This window comes from Grampus griseus (genome assembly GCF_964374135.1).
Source record: "Grampus griseus genome assembly, chromosome: X".
Taxonomy (NCBI): Eukaryota; Metazoa; Chordata; class Mammalia; order Artiodactyla; family Delphinidae; genus Grampus; species Grampus griseus.
The window spans coordinates 110570747-110592419 of NC_138999.1; the positions used below are offsets into that span (position 1 = coordinate 110570747).

General features: G+C 45.6%; 1 protein-coding gene across 2 annotated transcripts in view; it reads left to right on the forward strand.

Moving 5' to 3' along the window:
- Nucleotides 1-11779, forward strand: part of OCRL (OCRL inositol polyphosphate-5-phosphatase) — a 56636-nt gene extending 44857 nt beyond the window's left edge. Inside the window, exons 19-24 of one of the 2 annotated variants that reach the window (XM_082681449.1) lie at nucleotides 3404-3427; nucleotides 6464-6580; nucleotides 7503-7587; nucleotides 8179-8306; nucleotides 9060-9171; nucleotides 9386-11779. In XM_082681449.1, the coding sequence (XP_082537575.1) occupies nucleotides 3404-3427; nucleotides 6464-6580; nucleotides 7503-7587; nucleotides 8179-8306; nucleotides 9060-9171; nucleotides 9386-9510 (591 nt within the window). In that variant the 3' untranslated portion in view covers nucleotides 9511-11779. The remainder of the gene's footprint in view (nucleotides 1-3403; nucleotides 3428-6463; nucleotides 6581-7502; nucleotides 7588-8178; nucleotides 8307-9059; nucleotides 9172-9385) is intronic. The other variant, XM_082681450.1, reaches the window with a different exon arrangement.
- Nucleotides 11780-21673: the final 9894 nt, after the last annotated feature.

The window sequence follows — 21673 nt, forward strand, 5'->3', positions numbered from 1 at the left end:
ATAAATATAATTTACACCTACTTTATGCCTGAAGTCAGAGAAATAAACTCTCAGTGTAAATCTGCTGCCCCTCCACCAGTATCAAAGTCCTTTTGATTTCAGAGTTTTCTCTTGTATCCATTCATTTTTTAAAATAATTTTTTATCATATTATTTTTAATTGTATTTATTTTATTTTTGTCTGCGTTGGGTCTTCATTGCTGCACGTGGGCTTCCTCTAGTTGCAGCAAGCAGGGGGCTACTCTTCATTGCAGTGCACGAGCTTCTCATTGCGGTGGCTTCTCTTGCTGCGGAGCATAGGCCCTAGGCATGCAGGCTTCAGTAGTTGTGGCTCGCAGGCTCTAGAGTGCAGGCTCAGTAGTTGTGGTGCACAACTTAGTTGAGGGCTTAGTTGCTCTGCGGCATGTGGGATCTTCCTGGACCAGGGCTCGAACCCGTGTCTCTCCTGCATTGACAGGCAGATTCTTAACCACTGCGCCACCAGGGAAGCCCCATTCATTTTTGTTGTTTTTTTTTTTTTTTTTTTTTTTTGCAGTACGTGGGCCTCTCACTGTTGTGGCCTCTCCCATTGCAGAGCATAGGCTCAGCGAGCCCGCTCCGCGGCATGTGGGATCTTCCCTAACTGGGGCACAAACCCATGTCCCCTGCATCGGCAGGCAGACTCTCAACCACTGCGCCACCAGGGAAGCCCCCCATTCATTTTTTAAAAAATATTATGTTCCCATTATTAGTTGAGGTGCTTGCTCTCTCCTGCTTGACCTACCTCAATAGCCTTTTAACAATTCCCTTCACCTCTATTTCTCTAGCCTTCTCTTTTCCCTCTTCAGGGCTGTCAGACTGATCTTTCTGTAATACAGCTTTGGGACCTATCACTTCCTTGCTTAAAGTTAGGCATGCGGCTCCCCCATGCCTGCTGAATACGATCCAAATTGCTTTACCTGTCATTCAAGGTCCAGCGAAGTCTGACTTCAACACACCTTCTTAGATTTATTTCCTACTATTTTTCTTATTATCCCCTCCTGCTCCCCACGAACCAGATGACTAACTCTTCCCTAATCTCACCTTGTGATTTACCTTCTCTGCAACTTTGTTTATTTCTGTCCCCTCCCACTTGTAATGTCCCCACCCCATTTCTGCCCTTTTAAATCCTGTGAATCTTTCAAGGGCTAGTTAGGTTACATCACCATTGTGAAAAAGTCCCCTGACAGCCCCAGTTGAAAGCCATCTCTCTTTCCTTTGAACCCCTGGTTTTTTGTTTGTTTGTTTTAACCATTTATTGAGAACTCATATTGGTGAATTACAGTAGTGCCAGGCCATAAGTTCTGGGAATCCTTACCCCAATTCAGTTGTAAACCCGAGTCAGGGACCGTGTCTTTCCCCTCTCTGTAGCCTCACTTTTCATACCCCCCCTACCCCTCAAAGACATTTAGCTCACTGCCTTGCACTGGTAGGTAGTCAATGCCTGAAGAAAACCTTTTGGAGGGCTTGGTTTGACAGGTTAGTATATAAAAACTCTGCCTGGTTTTACTCATCATATCATGTGGCACATATTCATAGGAGGGAAAATAGAGAAGTCTGTCAGACAAGCAGATTCTCTCTTTGTTAATAAGTAGTTCTAAATTTTAAAAAAGGTTATGCTCCAAAATTTAGTTAAATTAGATGTTTGGCACTCAGAATTAACTTCCACATTAAGAAGTGTTATAATTACAATACTATGAATATTGTATACTTTTTAAAGCACTGTTACTCTGATTATTTTTATTTCATTCTATATATGGTATTTAAAAGTCTAGGTAAACCTACAAGAGCATGTTTAATTCATAATGTACCTAGTAATACTAAAAACCCTACCCAGCATATATAACAGTCATTTGGGACAAATACATTCAGCATTACTACTTGGAGTATCAGGGAACACATATTTCCCCACCTCCAACCTCCTGCACATCTGTGAAGGTAAGATCAGGATTTTTCCTTTTACTCTCAGACCGAGACGTGGGATTTATATCCAAGTTCTTGGTGGCCCATGGCAGGGTTGGAAGTTGCTGGGGAGTGCAGGGAACTTTGAGAGACCAGGCCTGCTGCTGGCATACTGTGTCACCACTGCCCCACACCCGCTGTGTTTTAGACTGCTTCTGTGTCCCTGTGAGGTACATGTTATTATCCCTGTTATAGAGATGAAGGAACTGGGGCTCTATGAAGTTTACTAACTTGCCTGCAGTCTGTACAAAATAATAAGAGGTAGCATGAAGATTTGTACCCAGGACTGTCTGACACCCATGCCTGTACTCTTTCCACTAACCCTGCTGCCTTATAACTGTCTTTAGCCTGCTGGGAGTAGAATACATTCTCCAAGCTTTCCCCTGCCTCTTTGTCTAAGAAGCAGTCAGTTTATCCTTTTCAAGTTATCTAAGGGAGCATAGTGGTAATGACTGTGGAGTCAGTCAGACCTGAGTTCTAATCCTGATTCTGCCACTTAATACCTAATAGTGTGACTGTGGGCAAATGATTTAATCTCCCAGAGCCTCAGTTTCCTCATCTGTAAAACGGGAATAATATCTACTTTGTGCATATGTGCAGACTAAATGACATTGTATAAGAGCCCATTGCAGTTACTGCTACATGGCAGATGCCTCCTAAGTGGTGGCAGTAGTTACTGTCGCTGTTGTCATTGTTACATTGTAATAATAGCACAAAAGACAGAGGCGATTAAAAAGGTACCTTTTTCCCTCTCCCCTGCTTCTCTTTTTTCTCTTATACTCTGTAGGAAAACCCAGTAGGGGATAATGATGGATCTTATGGTCCACAAAGGTCTGAAATGAAATGAATTTGCATTTCAGAGGGACTTCCATATTTGAGGACTTTAGGGGCCCTTGAGGAGGGGAGAGGGTACCGGGCGATGGAAAGGAGTGTGAGATACTGCTTGGGAGGCTAGCTATGGTGGTGAGAGGCATGGCAGTGGAGAGGAGAGAAGCTTACCATCTCCTGAATGGCCGCTGTCGGGCTCACAGCCAAATTCTTCCACTGAAGTGGCGTCAGGGTGAGCGAGATGCCACACAGCATAGCGGCAGGGCCTGCCTCCAGGCAGCACGGGAAAAGGAAGTATCAGTGGGTGTCTGGCTGGCTCAGCTGGCAGCTGCCAAAAGACACAAAAGTCTAGGACTGGACATGTATGTTTCTTGACCGATAGTCTCAATATACTGCACAAAATTTGAATACGCATGATAGAGAACTTTGCATATGAGAATGTGTTCCATTTTCAACAATCATGATTTATTTGAAGAATTTAAAATGTATCTAGTGAGGTAGTGCATTCTAATAATACTGCTCTGTTTCTAATTCTGTAAATTAATTCTAATCATTTTCTATCTGTCAATGACTTTCTTTTCCTGCTCTGCTCTCAGGAAGAAGACAGCTTCCTAGAAAAGGTAATGCAATCCATTGGCGGTTATGTGTTTCCCTGTGCTTGATTAACATTTAGCCATGGTCCCTGGAATTTATCCCGAGGCTTTCCCATATCAGACACCTCTGACTGCATGAGAATCCCCCAAAGTCCTGCCAGCTGTCTTTAAGCGTGTCTGAAGTACAGGAAAGATATTTATTTTACTGCACCAGTCAAGTCATTGAGACCCAGTACGTAAAAGCAATAGGACTCAAGGTTTCAGATTTGTATTCTTGAAATAAGAAGTAACTAAAGAGCTGTCTTGATGTATGTGAAAGCTTGTGAGATGGAGGAGGGTACCGTTTGCCATTTTCCATTTCCAATGATAGTAAAAGCAGAAATGAATTTCTGTTGCATTAAGAGTGATTTGGGGGAAGTGATAATAGTGATTAATTACTGAAAGAATACACAGGTACGATCAAGAAACAGATCATAGACTAGAATCCTAGAGCTGAATGAGATCATAAGGGATCGTCTGGTAGAGCTCCCTGCCTTCAGACAGGGTAAGGTGTCTTCTCCATTCTAATAGACAACCAAGGCCCAAGAAGGTTAAAAACCTCGCTGAAGTTATACTGCTCCTGACATCAGGGGTATGGGGCAGAGGGAACTAGAACCTGGGTCTTCTGAATACCCAGTGAAGGAACCGAGTGAACGCTCCTTCTGCGGTGCTTTGCCACCTCCCCATCTTCAAGCTGGAGGGTGCCTGGCTCCACACAGGGCCATCCGGTAGAGAAACGTGGGCTTGAAAAACATTCTTAAAGTACTTTCACACAGTATCTAACGTGACCTCCCCATTTGGTGGAGTTTAATGCAGTTTGTTGGTGGAGATGGTGTACTGTTTTTGTGCTTCAGTTAATAGCACTAACGTTACAGAGTGTGAGCTTATCAGGCACTAAATGTGTCCCATTGAAAGAAGAAGACAAAGCATGCCTGGTTTCCCTTTGAAAATTAGAGTTCAGGATAATTTGTGGACTTTTTAAAAAAAGTATTGTTTCTTGTGCATAATCTTTCTCGAGACTTCAGAGATACAAGTATGACATTTCATATTATCACACATGAATTTGAAAATGGATAGTGGATGGTGTATATAACCTACTGGCATTTTATTAACCTTTTGAAACCACTAAGGATTGAGATGGCTCTGCTTCCCAGCCCTTCCCTGTTAATAGCAGGCCATGAGTCTTTTCATCTTGAACAGTGCCTTGTGTTGCCTTAATGCCTTAGTACAGGAAGAGTGCTAATTGGATGTCAGATTTTTTTAAAACTACATGAATCAGTGCTGAATAATTTATATATGGTAAGTTTGAAGGTGTCTGCTAAGGAGTCTGTACTTGTGTTGCACTTGGTCCAGAAAGTGAGCAGAGTGCATTATGGACAGTGTTTTGGCTCAGATATCATCTAGATGCCTGGATTTAATACTTGCAACTGGAAAGAAGTTAGTGGGTGAGCCACTGATAGAAGGTCTGGCAACTATAGGAAACGTGAATATCAAATGATAGATTCCCAGGGAAAGAAAGAAAGGAAGCAAAACGAATGTGAAGAAGATAGATTTTAAATGATAACCAACTGTCATGCTGCCTTCTCTTCCTTATTCCCTTAGAAAGGCGCACAGTGGCTTTAAAAGGTCACCAGTGCGTATTGAAGAACAGAACGTCAAGAAGAACCCTCTGCTCTGTTCTAGTGTACACACTATCTGGAAGTAATGAAATGCTTCTCTTCTTTCCCTTAAAGTGACATGGCTAAATAAGGGTTGTGGATCAAATTTACAGCATTTCCTAAATTTGAACATATATATGACCTTAAGCCGGAGGTGTAGGAGGGGGAAGATGCCAAAAATTGGTCACCATTTTCTCCACTAGATTTTTTATGAAGGCTGCCTTCAGATGCCTTTTAAGCTATTTAAGATATCTTTTCGGTATAATTTATATTTGACTATATAAACATAAGGTAATTGAATTTATTCCCCATTTTCAAGTTCAGATTTAGTTACTGATCTAATTTAGGTCACTTCTGGGTTTTCCTCTGAGATTCTTTCAGGAGAATCTAACATAGAGTAGAAAGTTAGGTGAAAGGCGTCAAAGCCCCAAGAATTCTTTGCTGAGCTATTACTATAAAGAATAACTTCTGGACTCAGAGCCTAGACTTTTCATGGTATTTCTGGCTCTTGGTATGCTGTATTCAGTTTACTATTTTTGTATCTTAAGACTTTGAGTTTTAGTGCCTTAAGATTAGACCTTCTGGGCTTCCCTGGTGGCGCAGTGGTTGAGAGTCCGCCTGCCGATGCAGGGGACACGGGTTCGTGCCCCGGTCCGGGAAGATCCCACATGCCGCGTAGTGGCTGGGCCTGTGAGCCATGGCCACTGAGCCTGCGCGTCCGGAGCCTGTGCTCCGCAGCGGGAGAGGCCGCAGCGGTGAGAGGCCTGCGTACTGCAAAAAAAAAAAAAAATTAGACCTTCTATCAAGCCTGAAATATTCATATATGTAGGTCTAATGTGAATTGTCTTTCATTCCTGAGGACCAGAGAACGTCATTTAAATCAACAATGCAAGCTGTGATATTTGTGGTAAGATCTGAAAGAAGAATAAGTTAAAAGTCAACAACAACAACAAAAAGTCAGCAAAAACCTAAGTAGATACTGCTCTCTCAAAGTGCTCTGTTGACAGTTAGTTGTAATTTAATGGTCCATGAGTCTCCGGTGGTGTGTGGGCTCTACCGTGACTGTATTGCTGGTTCTCAGTGTCACCCTTGAAAGGATTTACAGCACACAATGCATCCACGTGATAAACATAATAAACCCAAGTGGAATGCTTAACGGTTAAGTGAAGCATCTAGAAAAGGAGATCATTTAACTGTGGGAATCCATATCGAGTGCCTTCTGACCAGGAGTGTCCCAGTGAAAAAATGAAAAGTCTTAAGAGGTGAAGATCAGATTATACCCACATAAGCAGAATTTGAGGGAGATGGTTACACATAGAAATTTTCATTGAGACCCTTTTGATTCTCACCCCTTTTTATCTATTAGGAGAAATCCCTGCTGCAGATGGTTCCCTTGGATGAAGGTGCCAGTGAGAAACCTCTTAAGGTCCCCAAGGAGATCTGGCTCCTGGTAGATCACTTATTCAGACACGCCTGTCACCAGGTGAGTGAGAGTGGGCCTGCCCTGCAACTTTGGAAGGTGTGTGAGTCCAGTGGGAAATGATAATACCTCACGTCAGTATATACAGTGCTTTTAACTTTCCCAAGCCACCTCCGCAGAGCAGCACTGTCATATCAGATTGCCTGGGCAGATGGAAGTATCCCCGTTTACAGATGTGAGAACTGAAGCATGCAAGCTAGGTGATTTACCTAAGACCACGGCATAAGAGTAATGGCGGAGCAGGGCCGAACTCCTCCCCTGTCTCCTGGCTACACATGCTTTCCCCTGGACTGCTGAGCACCTGAATCTGTGACGCCTGTTTTAGCTGTCATGGAAGCATTGCAGATTTCAAAGTCCAAAGCAAACTTCAAGCCCATTTCTTTAATTTGGTCCTCACTTTTCAATCCTATCTAAAATACCTGCCACCCCTAACCCATTCTTCCAAAAAAGAAAACTTTCTTGGGATTAAATTGAAAGATAATGTTGTCTCACCTATGGAAAAGTGAAGAACTTGAAGGCAAGGTTTGGTATGGACATGCCCTTTTAGTCCTACCCTAGCATTCTGTGTCTCAGTATTTGAATGTGGTTCCATGTTTGGATTCTGCCTTCTACTTGTCAGGAGGCTAGAAGTGGGAACACCTGGTCTCCCCATGGAGTCCTCTGGTCCCCTGCCATATCAGGTACAGGCTGAAACCTTTGAAGATAATTTTCTAGTTTGAAATAAAATTTCAGACAGATGATAGAGATGATAAAGGGAAAAGGGGCCATTGTCACACCTTTTATATATTAGGAACATATTCGTGTTCCTAATCACGAATATGCACCTCACCCTGCCCTTTGCTTCCTGCTGCTCTCCTGATCCCTGCGTGATCGTCAGAACCTTAGTGCTGATGCTGTGTTCCATTCATTGTGACCTCTTTGGTAGGAGGACCTGTTCCAAACCCCTGGAATGCAGGAGGAGTTACAGCAGATCATTGATTGTCTGGATACCAGCATTCCCAAGACAATCCGTATCCTTTTCGACAAAGGCTTAGGAAGCTGGATGTGTACTTGCCCAAACTCTTCTTCCCACCTACATTTGATTTTGTTTTCCATCTTTATTTTCTTTGTAGCTGTCTTTTATTATAAGGTAATCATTGACTATACAGTTAATTCCTCTAAGGAACTTTCGACCTCTCTCCTTATCAGACTCTTACTAAAAGGAATCAAGGGTTAGATAATGGCGACTTTTAATTGGCATGGGACATAGGACCCACAGCCATGGGGCTGTTCTGCTTTAAGCCAATGATCACTCCTGTCACCAGGACAGGGAGGAGGATGGGAAACGGTGGTGACTAGTTTCCAGTGTGAACTGTCATTCTACAGGCCACATTCCCTTGACTTTCAAGTTGGGCCAAACCTCCCAAGAGTCTTTGATCAATTCTGTAACAACTCAGCTGCAGCATACCTGGACCAATAAAATATCAAACCCCAATTAGGATCAGGGTGCTCTGAATAAGAGGAAGGAATCCATCCCTGAGGGAGCTTGAGGAAGGGAGAAAATCGGGTCTAAGTGTGGCCTTTTCCTTGGAGCCTCTTTCCCTTGACGGGAGTCAATCCAGCTGGCAGTAATCACTCAGTGGCTGAGGCGCTGCTCATTTTCCTGGAAGCCCTGCCAGAGCCTGTCATCTGTTATGAGCTCTATCAGCGATGCCTCGACTCTGCTCAGGATCCCCGGATCTGCCGACAGGTGAATTTTATTGCTCTGAGAGTGCGTTTGAGGCATGTTCCCCCACAGAGAAATCATTGATTTTTACCAAACCAGCTGGGCATCCAGCTATGGGTAGGATGGGTCTGGATCTGTTGTTCATGGCAGGGCAGCAGCATTGAGAGTTGGGACCCTTAAATTTTAGGTTGTGTTATTTCCTATTATATTTGCCACCCTTTTCCAGTTGACCTATTGAGTAGGGTGGATACCTCTACTCTGGGGTAAGATTAGTGAAACAGATCGTACATGGGATTCTGGATGACATGACCAGGGAGGGTGGGTGACACTTGTGAGCCTTTCTTTTTGTCTTCTTGGTGTTTGTTTTTAATCTTGAAATGATTTTGATGCACAATAGCTGAGAATACCTCTGAATCAGACTAGTGAGTATCGGGAGGTGCTGCCACCCATGCTAAATGGCATTGCAGAGAAAACCACAGCCACCTGCCTAGGGAGATGGGAAAAGACCAGGCTAATACCCGTCTGCTCCTGAGGCAGGGCGTGCATGCGAATGTGTGATAACTGCGTGACCTGCTTATTGAGTGGACAGGGGCCAAACAGGATGAGCATTCTGCCTCAGGAGTTATCATTTGACAGGTACTATATTGGTCATGAGTAGATAAAGGAGGAGTCCTGTAAGGGTTGGATTATAAACTACTTTTATGGCAGCTGTGAGTTCTTCTTACTCCCTTCCTCCACCTGTTATCCTCACTGCCCACCCCCTTTTTTAAAAAACAGGTGATTTCCCAGCTTCCAGGATGCCATAGAAATGTTTTTCGTTACTTGATGGCATTCCTTCGAGAACTGTTAAAATTCACTGAGTACAACAACGTCAGCGCCAACATGATCGGTAAGAGCACTTCCTAAGAATGGCCACACGGGGGCGTTGGTCAGGACGGTCCGTGTACGGTGCACACGTGTATTCCCTCCCTAGCGTCCAGGCCTGCGGCAGTCACTTCCTCCCACTGCCCTCATCCCCTGGCCCCCCCAGCCCCCATCCCTGAGGCTTCGCTTAGGTTGTGTCTGACCAAGGGTTTTCTCCTTTTCTTTCTCTCGCCCTCTAGCTACTCTCTTCACTAGCCTCCTTCTAAGGCCTCCACCCAACCTTATGGCAAGACAGACTCCAAGTGACCGCCAGCGTGCTACCCAGTTCCTTCTGAGTTTTCTGCTTGGGAGTGATGAAGACTAATAATAAGCCTTTTCCTCTTACTACTCTACAAGATTCTAGAGGCGGAAGATCTTGAGCACCAAGTATTTCAGAATGATTTGGAAAGATATGCCACAGGAAGGGTCTGTTGCAGAATTTTGAGGCTGTTGGCATGAAAAAGTTCTGTTTCTAGTGCGAAAGGAAGCGAGTTTCCTAATCCCTCCCTTACCATACCCTACGCAGCAAGATACTTTTAGACTTATATTGCCAAGCCAAAGTTACCATATTTTGGTGTTTTTCTGTTCTCTCTTTGTAAGGCAAAGAAATCTGTATTTACACTTCTTTACCTGGGGATGTGTTTGTTGCCCTCCTGCCCAGCTGTCATGATTGTCCTTAGCACCTGAGGCCTAAACTCTGAGATGTTCCCATTCTAGGCCTACAAGCACTACTTGCTGTAGCTCAGACTTGTCTGTAGTCCTTCGTCTAAAGCACTTTGGCCCTACCCCCTCCCCGTATCACCCCCTTTGCTCTCTACTCTGCTAACACTATCATGTCAAAAGAAGTCTGGGTGAAGCTTAGTGACTCCTTGGGTGTCTCCAAAAGTGAGTTAACCATCTCCATGTGGCTGTTACATGCATTTGTGCATCTCTACTACAGTGGCATCTGTACATTGCTCTAACATTGGCCTGTTATGCATCTGCAGTGGGTGGAACCATATTCTCTTGTCTCAGACCACACTTAGTAGCAGAATGTTAGGGACTGTTGGAGATGACATCTCATTGATGTGAGAGAATCACAGTCAGAGTGGAAGCACTTTGAGTGTTTCAAGAGTGAGAATATTCATGCTCAACAGGTCCTGCTTCCTACCATCCATTTTGGTTCTTATTCAAATTTTACATGTGAACCAATCCTGGGTGTCTGTGGGGCCCATCCCCCACTTAGAAATCCACCTCCAGAGCGACACTTGTACCACAGTCAAAAAGGGAGGCTGCACCTCAAGTGGGCCTCTCTGTAGAAACTGCTCCTTCCCCCAGCAGGGGCATTGAGGATAACCCTTAGAACCCCCCCTCCGGTCTTCTGAAGTACCAGGGGCAGATGTCACCCACTCCCTCATCAGGACTGATTCTGGGCTCTACAACCAGCTGCCCTTAGCTCCCAGTAACCTTCTCCAGTGCTGTGTAAAAGAGACTGTGCAGTAGGATGAACCAAGCACCTTCTCTCCCGCCCAAGACAACCTTCTGAGCTTGTCATTTACTCAAGCTCCTGCGGGGCAGCCCTTTTTTAAAAAAAGTAATCTATGTTGGTTGGCAAACCAGCCACCAGCCACTGACTGTAAAACTGCCTGATGCAGTTAGCTTCCTCCTGGTTTTCTTTCATTAAAACCACCCTGAGTTGACTCATTGTCACATGTTCACATGAAATCCCAGGAGCCTCGTGTATAGGCTCTGTGTGTGGTCTTGGGCATTGACTCTTCTACAGCATCAAAGGAGAGAGCTGCGGAAGCACCGCCATGAGTGGTTCTCCAATTCCCCCATCTCTTATGTGTTGAGTCCTTTGGGGGAAGAAAAGGTATGTATCCTGTGATATTCTGGCTAAAGCCTCTCCTGATTGGGAATTACAGAAGTAGGAGTCAAGTTACTGGTTGCCAAATAGCTGCAGATCTGTTAGGCCAGGGGCTGGGTGTTGAATTTAGTTAATGGCAGACTGAGCAGAAGAACAGTGTTGTCATCTCCACTAGTCCAGAAAGGGATCGCTGGAGAGGCAGATGATAGAAGCTGGGGCAGGGTCGTAACACAAAGGGAAATGCCTGTCCTAGACACATTTCCCAGTCTACTGCCACCTGGGGCCTTCAGGTGGTCAGGGATGTGGTTAGTGGGGCTGTGTGCGGCATCCGGCTCACTCTTCAGAAGGCAGATGCACTCAGTTGCTTTACTGCCTCAACCTTCCTTCCAGCTCTGGTCCTGGGATGTACACAGGGTTGAGGGTTTTAGACAATCTCTAGGGAGGGGGGACAAGAAATAGAGCAGACATAAGAGATCTGCTTCCCTGCTGTGCCTACTCCAGCCCCACCCTCTAACTCCTGAGTACCTCTCATGTACTATTTCCTAGCGCCTCTGAAGTAAGGAGTTTAGATCCAGCTGGTAGGGAAGGACTCTGAATCTATCGTTTTTAGGGAAAAAGCAGTTCAACCCCACGTGGTGATGTTGCTATTAGTCTCCCTTTCACTGTTTCCTGATTCTTATTCTGTAATTGTTTGTTGTATTTCCCCCAAATGTCTTGGTCACTAGGCAAAGCTGCTAGTGGGATTCTGTATTTCATGTCATCTTTTTTATTATAATTTATTGCAAATTTTTTTTCTGAATAAATATATGTTGTGTGAAAAACCAAAGTGTGATCTTAGGAAGAACTGAGGAGGGAAACTTATGTCACTGGGTCCCACTTGACTGCTGCAGTCCCCACCGCTACGCCTGGACTGTCATTTCCTGTCTTACAGGGAAATATCGTAAGAATTCTCAGTATATTTGCCCTTGGAGAGGAGAAGCAGCCACATATTTTCAGAGGTTAATAAAGCAGTCACAGTGCTTTCAGAGGCCAGCCTAGGATTCTTGTTTTGACCCTAGGGATTCAGGCAACAAAATAACACTGTTAGGAGAAAAGATGTTGACTCTTAATATGCCCATAAATGTCACACTGGGTCAGATCCATGATCGCGCCAGCCCCAGGAATCTGACAAACTTCGCTGTCCACATTTTGGGAGAACCCAGTTGGCCTTGGCAACATAGCCTCAGTAGTGTAGACATGCCTCCCAAAGAGCCCGTTTTCACGTAATTCATTTTGCAACTTTTGAAAAATCAGTTTTGAACTTATATTACCTCTTGGGGTGACAAAGTCCATAAATTTAATTGTGTTTTTTCTTTTTTGGCTCTAATCTGAACTCTGAGACTTTAAGAGGAGATCCCTAATTGGAGCAGGTGCTTATTCCCCTACCACCGCCGATCTCTAGTATGGATTTGGGCGTTCTGATTCCTTTCCCTTCGAGACCGAAGAGGCCTCGGCTGGAGGCTGCTTGACAACTAGGGCCTCTTACAGCCCCTTTGACTGTGAACTTGACCCTGGTGCTTGTGCTGATTCAGTGTTGTCATGAACGGTTTTTCTAGCCCCACCCGAAGCCTTGGCAGAAGAAGGTGTTTCCTTTTGCGAGTGATTCCCCCCAGTGGACGGAGACTGACGGCCAGCAGTTTGTACACAGCAGCGGGCGGTGTGGCAGAGCAGCCTCAGTGACTGCCTTCCCAGAGGTTAGAAACCGCGTCCCTGGCTGCTGTTACAGGAGACCCGTGAGGGCTTTCCTGACCGCAGGGCAGGTTGAAGACCTGGCTCTTAGTGTAGCCTAATGATCTAAAGCTACATGCTGCCATGGCGAGATCACCATGAAATGTTAGGGAGAGAACCCTGTTGGTGATCTGATCCAATCTCGTTCTGATGGGCAAAGTCAGGCTCAGAGGGGACAATGAGTGACTTAATGTCATTTAGGTTAGTGACATGGCATGGCATAGTGGGAAAAAAAGAGCTTCAGCTTTGGAGTTAGACCTGGTTCTTTTTTCTATTTTTTTTACAAAATTTTTCAAACATATAGAAAAGTTGAAAGAAGGGAACAGTGAACACCCTAGACCCCTACCTGTGCTCACCAACTGTTAACATTTTGCCCGAATTGCTTTATCTTAGAGGGGGCGTGGTTTCAATCTGGGTTCTGCCACCGCCTCCTTACGCATGATCCTGGACTAGTTAACTTCTAGCTTCCTGGCCTATCAAATGGAGTGGGCATAGTACTGATCTTATATGACTTAACTACATCACTCTCATCACTTCCCTCTTAAAAACCCTCCAGTGACTTCCCAGCGCATTTAAGAAGAAAATCCAAACTTTCCCATGGCCCACCAGGCCTTGCATTATTAAATGAGAAAGAAAGGAAGTGCAAGCACGCTATCTGGCACGTAGTGGGTGCTGGGTAGATGTTAACCAGTCCCCGCTCCCCCCAGCTCCGCACCATACGGTATATGACCCTGGCTCTGCCGCACTGCCCTAGGCTTTTGGGACCTCACTTGATGTTGACAACCTTGTCAGCTCAGTAAATTCGAACCCCGTGCTCAGCCTGTCCCCCTTCCCCCACCACACACCATCGCGTCACCTTTCATACTTCCGTATTTCAGAGTTCGCCACCCATCTTTTGGAGAGGGGGGGTGAAGTGTAAACTAAACGATGAATAATGAGCTGCCGTCACCAGCATGGAACAGCTGTCTGGTGTGAGCCTTGAACCTCGGGAGCCCCACCTGCAGTTCTGCCCGTCCCCGCCTCTCCCCATCAGCCTCCTTTTGCTCCTTCCTGCACCACGGTGCCCTGGCCTCAGTGCCAGGTTTCTAGCCCTTCTTCCTCTGCCTGCCCCTTGGATAAAGCCCCCCTTTAGTTTCCACCTTTGCTGCTCCTCACCCAAGTTCATTCTTTCCCAACCAATGCTCCCTTCTCCCTCGCCTCGGTCCTGTGGAAGCTACTCCCATGCCCCGGTTCCCTGAGAGGAGGCCAGGGCCTTGCCTGTTCCTCAGTCACACTTTGAAGCCATGGCTCTGTGCTGTTCAGTGAATGGTTCTCAACCTTGGCTACTCATTAGAATCATCTAGAGCATGTTTCTCAAAGTGTGAGCCCCAAACTAGTATCACCTGGAAATAGGTCTAAATCAGTGGTTCTCAACTCTGGCTGCATAACCTGGGGTACTTTACACAATACCAATGCCTAGGCTCCACCTTGGACTGTTTGAATGCCTACCAGTCACCCTCCCCCGCCCCCTGCGACTGTACTCTGACACTGTCCTTTCACTCCTCCCAATGAGCTAAGCTCTTTCCCACCTCAGGGCCTTTGCACATGCTGTTTTCTCTCCCCAGAAACCCCTTCCCTCACGCACTTCAGAATGCCTCAGCCTCCGTCTTTGCCATGCTTAATCCTGAGTCACAACCACCCACGTCTCCCGACCCATTCACTCTCTTTGCTCCCATTCCTGGGTTCCTGGCACAGCATGCTGGCTGGCTGGCTGCCCCTGGGCCTGCCATGTACCATTCATTCCACAGTCCTCCTCTTCATCTCTAGCTGACCCTTCATAGACCCGCACCTCAGGGACCAGGGAGGCAGGGAATTGTAGTGGTTCTTCACACAGGCTCCACCAGCCAGAGAGCCTGGGTTCAAATCCCAGCTCTGCTACATCTTAGATGTCTGACCTTGGGAAAATGTTAATTGACTTCTCTGGACCTCAATTTCCAGATCTTAAAATGGAAGTAATGATAGTTCCTTTCCTCATAGAATTGTCAAGAGATGAAATGAGCTAATATGTTTAAAGGGCTTGGAACAGTGCCTGGTGCATAACTGCTAACTAAATGGCAGCTAGTATAATTATTCCAAAACCCTCTACTAGCCTCAAAAGCCAGACCCCTCTTCCGCTGCCCTTCAGCCCCCAGCAGGTAACTGCACCCTTTCGTTTGTGAAAATGTCTAAGCGGTCAGCCGAAGCAGCCCTCTCGAAGCCCTGCGCTGCATATAAAAAAGTCTCCAGCTTCCCCTCATCCCTCCCCTTCCCGCCTGTCTTGGAAGTAAGTGGTCCTCCTCCCCACCTCCTCCCACCCTCATTGGCCATGCTTCTGTCACCATCACCCCTCCTTTTGCATCTTCTACATCAACTATTCATTCAAGTATTTGTTGAGTGTCTCCTGTGCACCAGATGCTGTTCAAGGTACTGAGGATATAGAATTAAACACAGTAAAGTGGCTGCTCTCTCAGTGCTTTCTCTAGGAGGGTGGGGCGGGATGGGGGTAGACAGACATAAAAATAAACCGTGCACAAGGTAACTGGAGATCATGATGAGAGCTCTGGAGAAAATAAAGCAGGGTGATGTGCCAGAGGGCACGGCAAGGGGACTTCGTCAGCGATGGTTGCTTTCAGGTGGTGATGTTTGAGCTGAGACCTAAATCTCAGGAAGGCAAAAGATCCCGTACCTTGATTTGAATGAAGAATACACAGTATATACACCCACCTTTCCCACAAAAAACCTAGCTGCACAAGATGTGGCAAAAAACCTTCCAAAAAAAGGAAACAGCAAATGCAAAGGCCCTAAGGCAGCAAAGGAGCTTGCCGAGTTCAGGGAACAGCCAGGCAAAACACAGTTTGGGGTAGGAGGCGTGCTGGGCAAGAGGCAGGCAGGGACCTGATCACGTACAGAGCCCAGGGAAGGAGGCTGCCTTTTATTCGCTGTGCAGCAGGAAGGCATGACGGCTTTATTCGGGAGTCATATGATTTATGCTCCCTCTCCAAATCTTAATAATAGTAATAATAACAAATAACTATAGCTATCATTCATCCCAGGTGCTGTACGAATACACTTAACCTCACCTTTAGCCTTGAAAACCACCGTATAGGGTACTACGTTATCCCACTTTCACAGGTGAAAAAAAACAGGCTCAGAGACACTACCTAACTTGGTACTTGGCTAGTGGCAGACCAGAATATGACCACAGACCAAAATTTGTGTTCTGAAACACAGCCACTGGGGCGTGACCATGAGGAAGTCCCCTCAGCACATCCTTTACTATAAACCTGTTGGATTTTCCCCTCCTCCACTACTGATGATATATACTAATCCATCTTATTTTCCTCTAATAACCATGATGAGTGATAACTACGCTATCTGCAGGCCAGAGCTAAAATGCAGCAAGGCTGACGAACCCCTCTAGGAATTAAGCCTGTTCTCAATCACGCTGGAGGTGGGGGGGGGGATGGAACCCAGCCTGTGACTTAATAAATAGAGATATTAGATCAGTTCATCATAATGGCGGATTCTGGTGACTACGACTGAAGTGTCCACATTTTAATCACAATAATAGCCATTAAGTGCATAAAATTCTCTGCCATTGCTGCACTCCGACGATGCAAAAATCCAGAGAGAGAAAAGTGGCCGCATCACTCGACAGTTTTCACTCTCTCATGAAGACTTACTGGAGGGTGTAAATGTGATGTGAGGACTAAGCTAAATCGTATGCCTCTGCTAAAGGAGTGTGGCACAGGGGAGTGCGATATTAATGCCGCCAGCAAAGTTAGCATAAAGTGTTCTTTGTTAATCAAATTAACAGAATACAGGCTTGTGAAATTAAGGCATGAAAATAGACACCATTCCGAATCTGGACAACACACAAAAGTAATTGCATAAGAAGAGCACGGGCTGGACGTCTTATTGCCCAGATATTACCGTGCTGTTACCGGTGGGCTAAATCAGTGAGTTTCTTGGCCTAGGACAGTGATCCTGCACTTGAGAACCACTTGAGAGCTTAAACAACGCTGATACCCAATCCCCACACCCTGAGAGAATCATTTAATTGGCCCAGGGTGGAGTCCTGGGCATGGGATTTTTAGAAACTCCCCGAGTCCCTTGGTGGCCCGCCAGGATGGTGAAGCTCTGGGCCCAGGGCAAAGAGGCCCGAGGGACAAGTCAGACTGGCTTGGGCAACATACTCCACGAGGGGGCGCTCGGCTGCGTCCTTCGAAAAAGAAAAGGGTGGGATTGCATGTTGTTTAAGGTGCATCCTGTGTCCCAACTGTTATCCTGTTTTCAGAAGAGCCTTTGTGAAATGGATAATATTCTAATCGTTTTCAAAGGGTTTCTTTTCAATTTTCTAAAATGTACACTATCGGGAATTCCCTGGAGGTCCGGTGGTTGGGATTCTGAGCTTCCACTTCAGGGGGCACGGGTTCCATCCCTTGTCAGAAAACTGAGATCCAGCAAGCTGTGCGGTGCGGCCAAAAAAAAAAATCATAATAATAAAATATGAAATAAAATCTACAGGATCTTGGGATTTCAGGTTGAAAATTGTAGATTAAACACACCCATTTATCTCCATGCCATCCACAAAACCCCACTAAATGACAGTAAAGGAATGAAAAGAAAAATGATAAATTCATATTGACAAAAGTAGAAGAGCAGGCCTTCCCTGGTGGGGCAGTGGTTCAGAATCTGTCTGCCAACGCAGGGAACACAGGTTCCAGCCCTCGTCCGGGAAGATCCCACAGGCCCTGGAGCAAGTAAGCCCATGTGCCACAACTACTGAGCCTGTGCTCTAGAGCCCGCAAGCCACAACTACTGAGCCCGCGTGCTACAACTACTGAAGCCCGCGTGCCTACAGCCTGTATTCTTCACGCAACAAGAGAAGCCACTGGAATGAGAAGACTGCGTGCCACAACGAAGAGTAGCCCCCGCTAACCGAAACTAGAGAAAGCCCGTGCACAGCAAGGAAGACCCATTGCATCCAAAAATAAATAGATAGACAAATACATAAATAAACAAAATGTATTTAACAAATACAACCAAAAACAGCAGAACAGCTAACAGCAGCCAGGTGGTGACCAGGAGATTTTAATGCTTCAGAACCCTGGAAAGGCTCAGGAATTCTAAGCTACCTCTGAAGGCCGAGGAAGAAATTGGTGTCAGGGTGGGCAACTGGCTGAGTCAGCCACAGTTTAAAGCAAAATGAAGCAAGAGCAGTAGAAGCGTATTATGAGATAGAGAAGCAGACAGATGAAACGGCTAAGGATGTAAACTGGTGGTTTCTGGGAAGTGGGAATTGGGATGGGGAAAAGCAGTTTGGGGTTTTGCTCTCCTGAAAGCCTTGCGTCATTTGACCTTTAAAATTAGGTATATACATCACTTAGATTTTTTTTTTAAAGCTGCTTTTGAAACGGGTATGGGGGGAAAGGCACGCAAATACTGCAGATGGCAACATAAACTTGTACAAGCTTGCCGAATGGCAGCTCGGTAATACGGATCAAAAATTTTCATGTGTGGAACATTCAGTCCAGCATTTCCACTCCTGGAATTTATTCTAAGGAAGTAATTGGACAACCGCTGCTTTGATTATAAAATAGAAAAATTGGAAACTATCTACATGCCTTGATTAGAACAAGGGATGGCTCATCCACACAGTGCAATTCTATGCCGACGCTTTAAACGATGGATTTGATACCTACCAGATGGTCAAAACTTGTGAAAGCCTGAGGGACTTCTCTGGTGGCGCAGTGCTTAAGAATCCACCTGCCAATGCAAGGGGCACAGGTTCGTGCCCTGGTCTGGGAAGATCCCACATGCCCCGGAGCAGCTAAGCCTGTGCGCCACAACTACTGAGCCTGCGCTCTAGAGCCCACGAGCCACCACTACTGAAGCCCGCGCGCCAAGAGCCACAGCTCTGCAACAAGAGAAGCCACCAGAAGGAGAACCGAGAGCCCCAGCTCCGCCACAAGGGAAGCCACCAGAAGGAGAAGACCGCGCACCGCAACGAAGACCCAATGCAGCCAGAAATAAATAAGTTTGTTTTTTAAAAAAAATTTGTAAAAGCCTGAAAACAGCAGGAGTTGCTCAGCATGTGAAAAACAACGTAATGTTGATATAGTGCTGGCGAGGGTACCCTGCTACAATCTCTTTGGACGAAAAAGCAAAAATTGGCATTAGAGAAATGAAAAGTGAAGTACACACTTTGATCAATTTCTCTCACAGGAAGTCTGAAATGGTATGACTACTTAGGAAGAAAATCACCACTACTTAGTAAAATGGAAGCTAAATCGAAGGCCACGTCCGTCGTACCACTAGGTGGGACGTGCAAGAACATCTCTCATAGTGTTGAGAGGGCCTGAGGCTGCACTCAAGCCGAACGTCTATCAACAGAAAACGGAAATACAACAGTCCGTGATGAGCCGAGAGGCACACCGAACAGCAGCACCCACAGTAACGCGAGAACATCTGCAGGGTTCGCAAACATTACATCTTGCGGAAGACAACAGGAAACCAAAGAAGGAATTCACCCATCTACATAACCTTCCACGCGCAGAAAACGACGTTACACGGAGAATCGGACTCGGGAGATTGAAAAGCACGAAAAGCAGTACTACCACCGCGAGAAATGCAGCTCCCGGAGCCTAGGTGAAGCCCACGGCTCTTCCAGCACAAAGGCGTCATGGTAACGCCTGAGTCGCTGACCACTTCTCCTCAGGCTTTCCCTTAATTCCAGTTTCACCCGGTCGCGGTTGCGGCTCGCAGAGTGCTTCCGGGCGGCCAACGAGTCCCTTGCTTGCCAGGCGGTAGACCCACGCAGAAATACCTTCGTAAGAAAGCCAAAACGAAACCAGAATAAACCCTGAGTCTGTGCACCGAGAGTGGCAGGGCTGACGAGTTGGCCAAACGGCAAGCTTTCTCGTTAGCTCCATTTTTCTTCACACACATCAGCCCTGCTTATTTCTGCAAGGCCTCCAAAAATTAAGGTCTCTGTCTTGCTTTAGTCCTCAGCAGGCGAATCTTCTGAACAGAAGATTCACACGTGCTGAGGAGTAAGCATGAGGAGGTCTATGGCGGGCCGCCTCGGGAGACAATGCCAGGGAGATTGACCCCATTTGTACTGAGGGTGAACGTAAGCTCGGGTCAAGAGCTTGCAAAACTTCTTTCCGTTTAAGTGACTGAAGTCTCATTCTTTGAAATAATTGCTTTAAAGGAAAACTATGGCTTTCACTTGAACATACATCGCATTTCATTCTGGTTATGCAAATGAACGCTGAGTCCCCGCCCCCGAGATTCACGCCCAACGTGGGCCGAAGCCCGCTTCCAGTGGGCGTCTACCTGGGACCCTGACTACATGTCTTCTGCTCCTCGAGGCTCTGAGTGTGATTTCTTTGGGGTAAAGATGTTTCTTGACTGCTTAAGAAAACGTCGGAACTCTGCATTTGACACGAGAGACGGTTCACAACAGAATATCAAATGAAAGGTAAAAGACAACTACGAAACTATATTTACTATTAGACTTTTTCTTCCAAAAAGACATGTCTGTGTGTGCGTTGGGCATGTACATGCACAGAAGAGTGCTTACACCAAAATTATGCTTACGCTAAAATATGACTGGCCGTTATGCCTTTTGTTAACTCTTTATTTTCGTCTATGTTTTCAGAAATTTCTGTGCTTGACGTATGGAGAAAAAATAAGGAAATCAACAAAAAGATTTCATAATAAGCAAAGATAAAGGAATTACAAGGAAAGAATAATAAGCACAGGAGAAATAAAGACAAAGAATCAAGGAAGCCAAAATGAGTTTCAAACCATTTTTATTGGACTATAGTTGATGTACAATATTGTGTTAGTTTCAGGGGTACAGCAAAGTGAGTCAGTTATATATATATATATCCACTCTTTTTTAGATTCCTTTCCCATATAGGCCATGACAGAGTATGGAGTAGAGGGCCCTGTGCTATACATTAGGTCTTTATTAGTTGCCTGTTTTATATATAGAAGTGTGTATATGTCCATCGCAATCTGCCAATTCAGCCCCCGCAAATGATTTATTTGTTTTAAGATTTCATCAAGGAAAAGAAGAAGGCGCGAATAACACTAGGGATGAGATATGGGATATAAACAAAGATACAAAAGTGCGGCCCGCCAGGCTGGCTCCACATCCAGTATCATTCCTCTCCTTCCTCCCTACTGAGTGTCTGTATGATAAGGGGCAGCAACGGGAGGTCATAGGTCAAAACTTCCTTACAAGTATTGGAAGATACAGTCGAGACCATCTTCTAGAAAATAGAGCCAAACAGGAGGTAGAAAGCTGGGAGCAAAAAGACAAAAACTAGGGGTTCGTTCCAGGATGTACTACATCTAACTAAAGGAAGTCCAGAAAGCGAAAACAAAATGGAACGGAGAAAGTTAAGAAAGAATTAGGGTGCAAAATAGAGAGTTAGTGAGAAGCAGCCGCATAGCCCAGGGAGATCAGCTTGGTGCTTTGTGACCACCTAGAGGGGTGGGATAGGGAGGGTGGGAGGGAGGGAGATGCAAGAGGGAGGCGATACGGGGATATATGTATACATATAGCTGATTCACTTTGTTATAAAGTAGAAACTAACACACCATTGTAAAGCAATTATACTCCAATAAAGACGTTTAAAAAAATTACAGAAATTTTTCCAGCACACACACACACACACACACACACACACACACACACACACACACACACACGGAAGCATTTCCCCTGATATAGTTGTTTTAATTTTGTTAATTTAATCTATTTTTACATTATTTCCATGAGAATATTTTTCACAACCTAGCCATCCAGTGTCCTATGAATACATTACTTCGCTCCAACTCT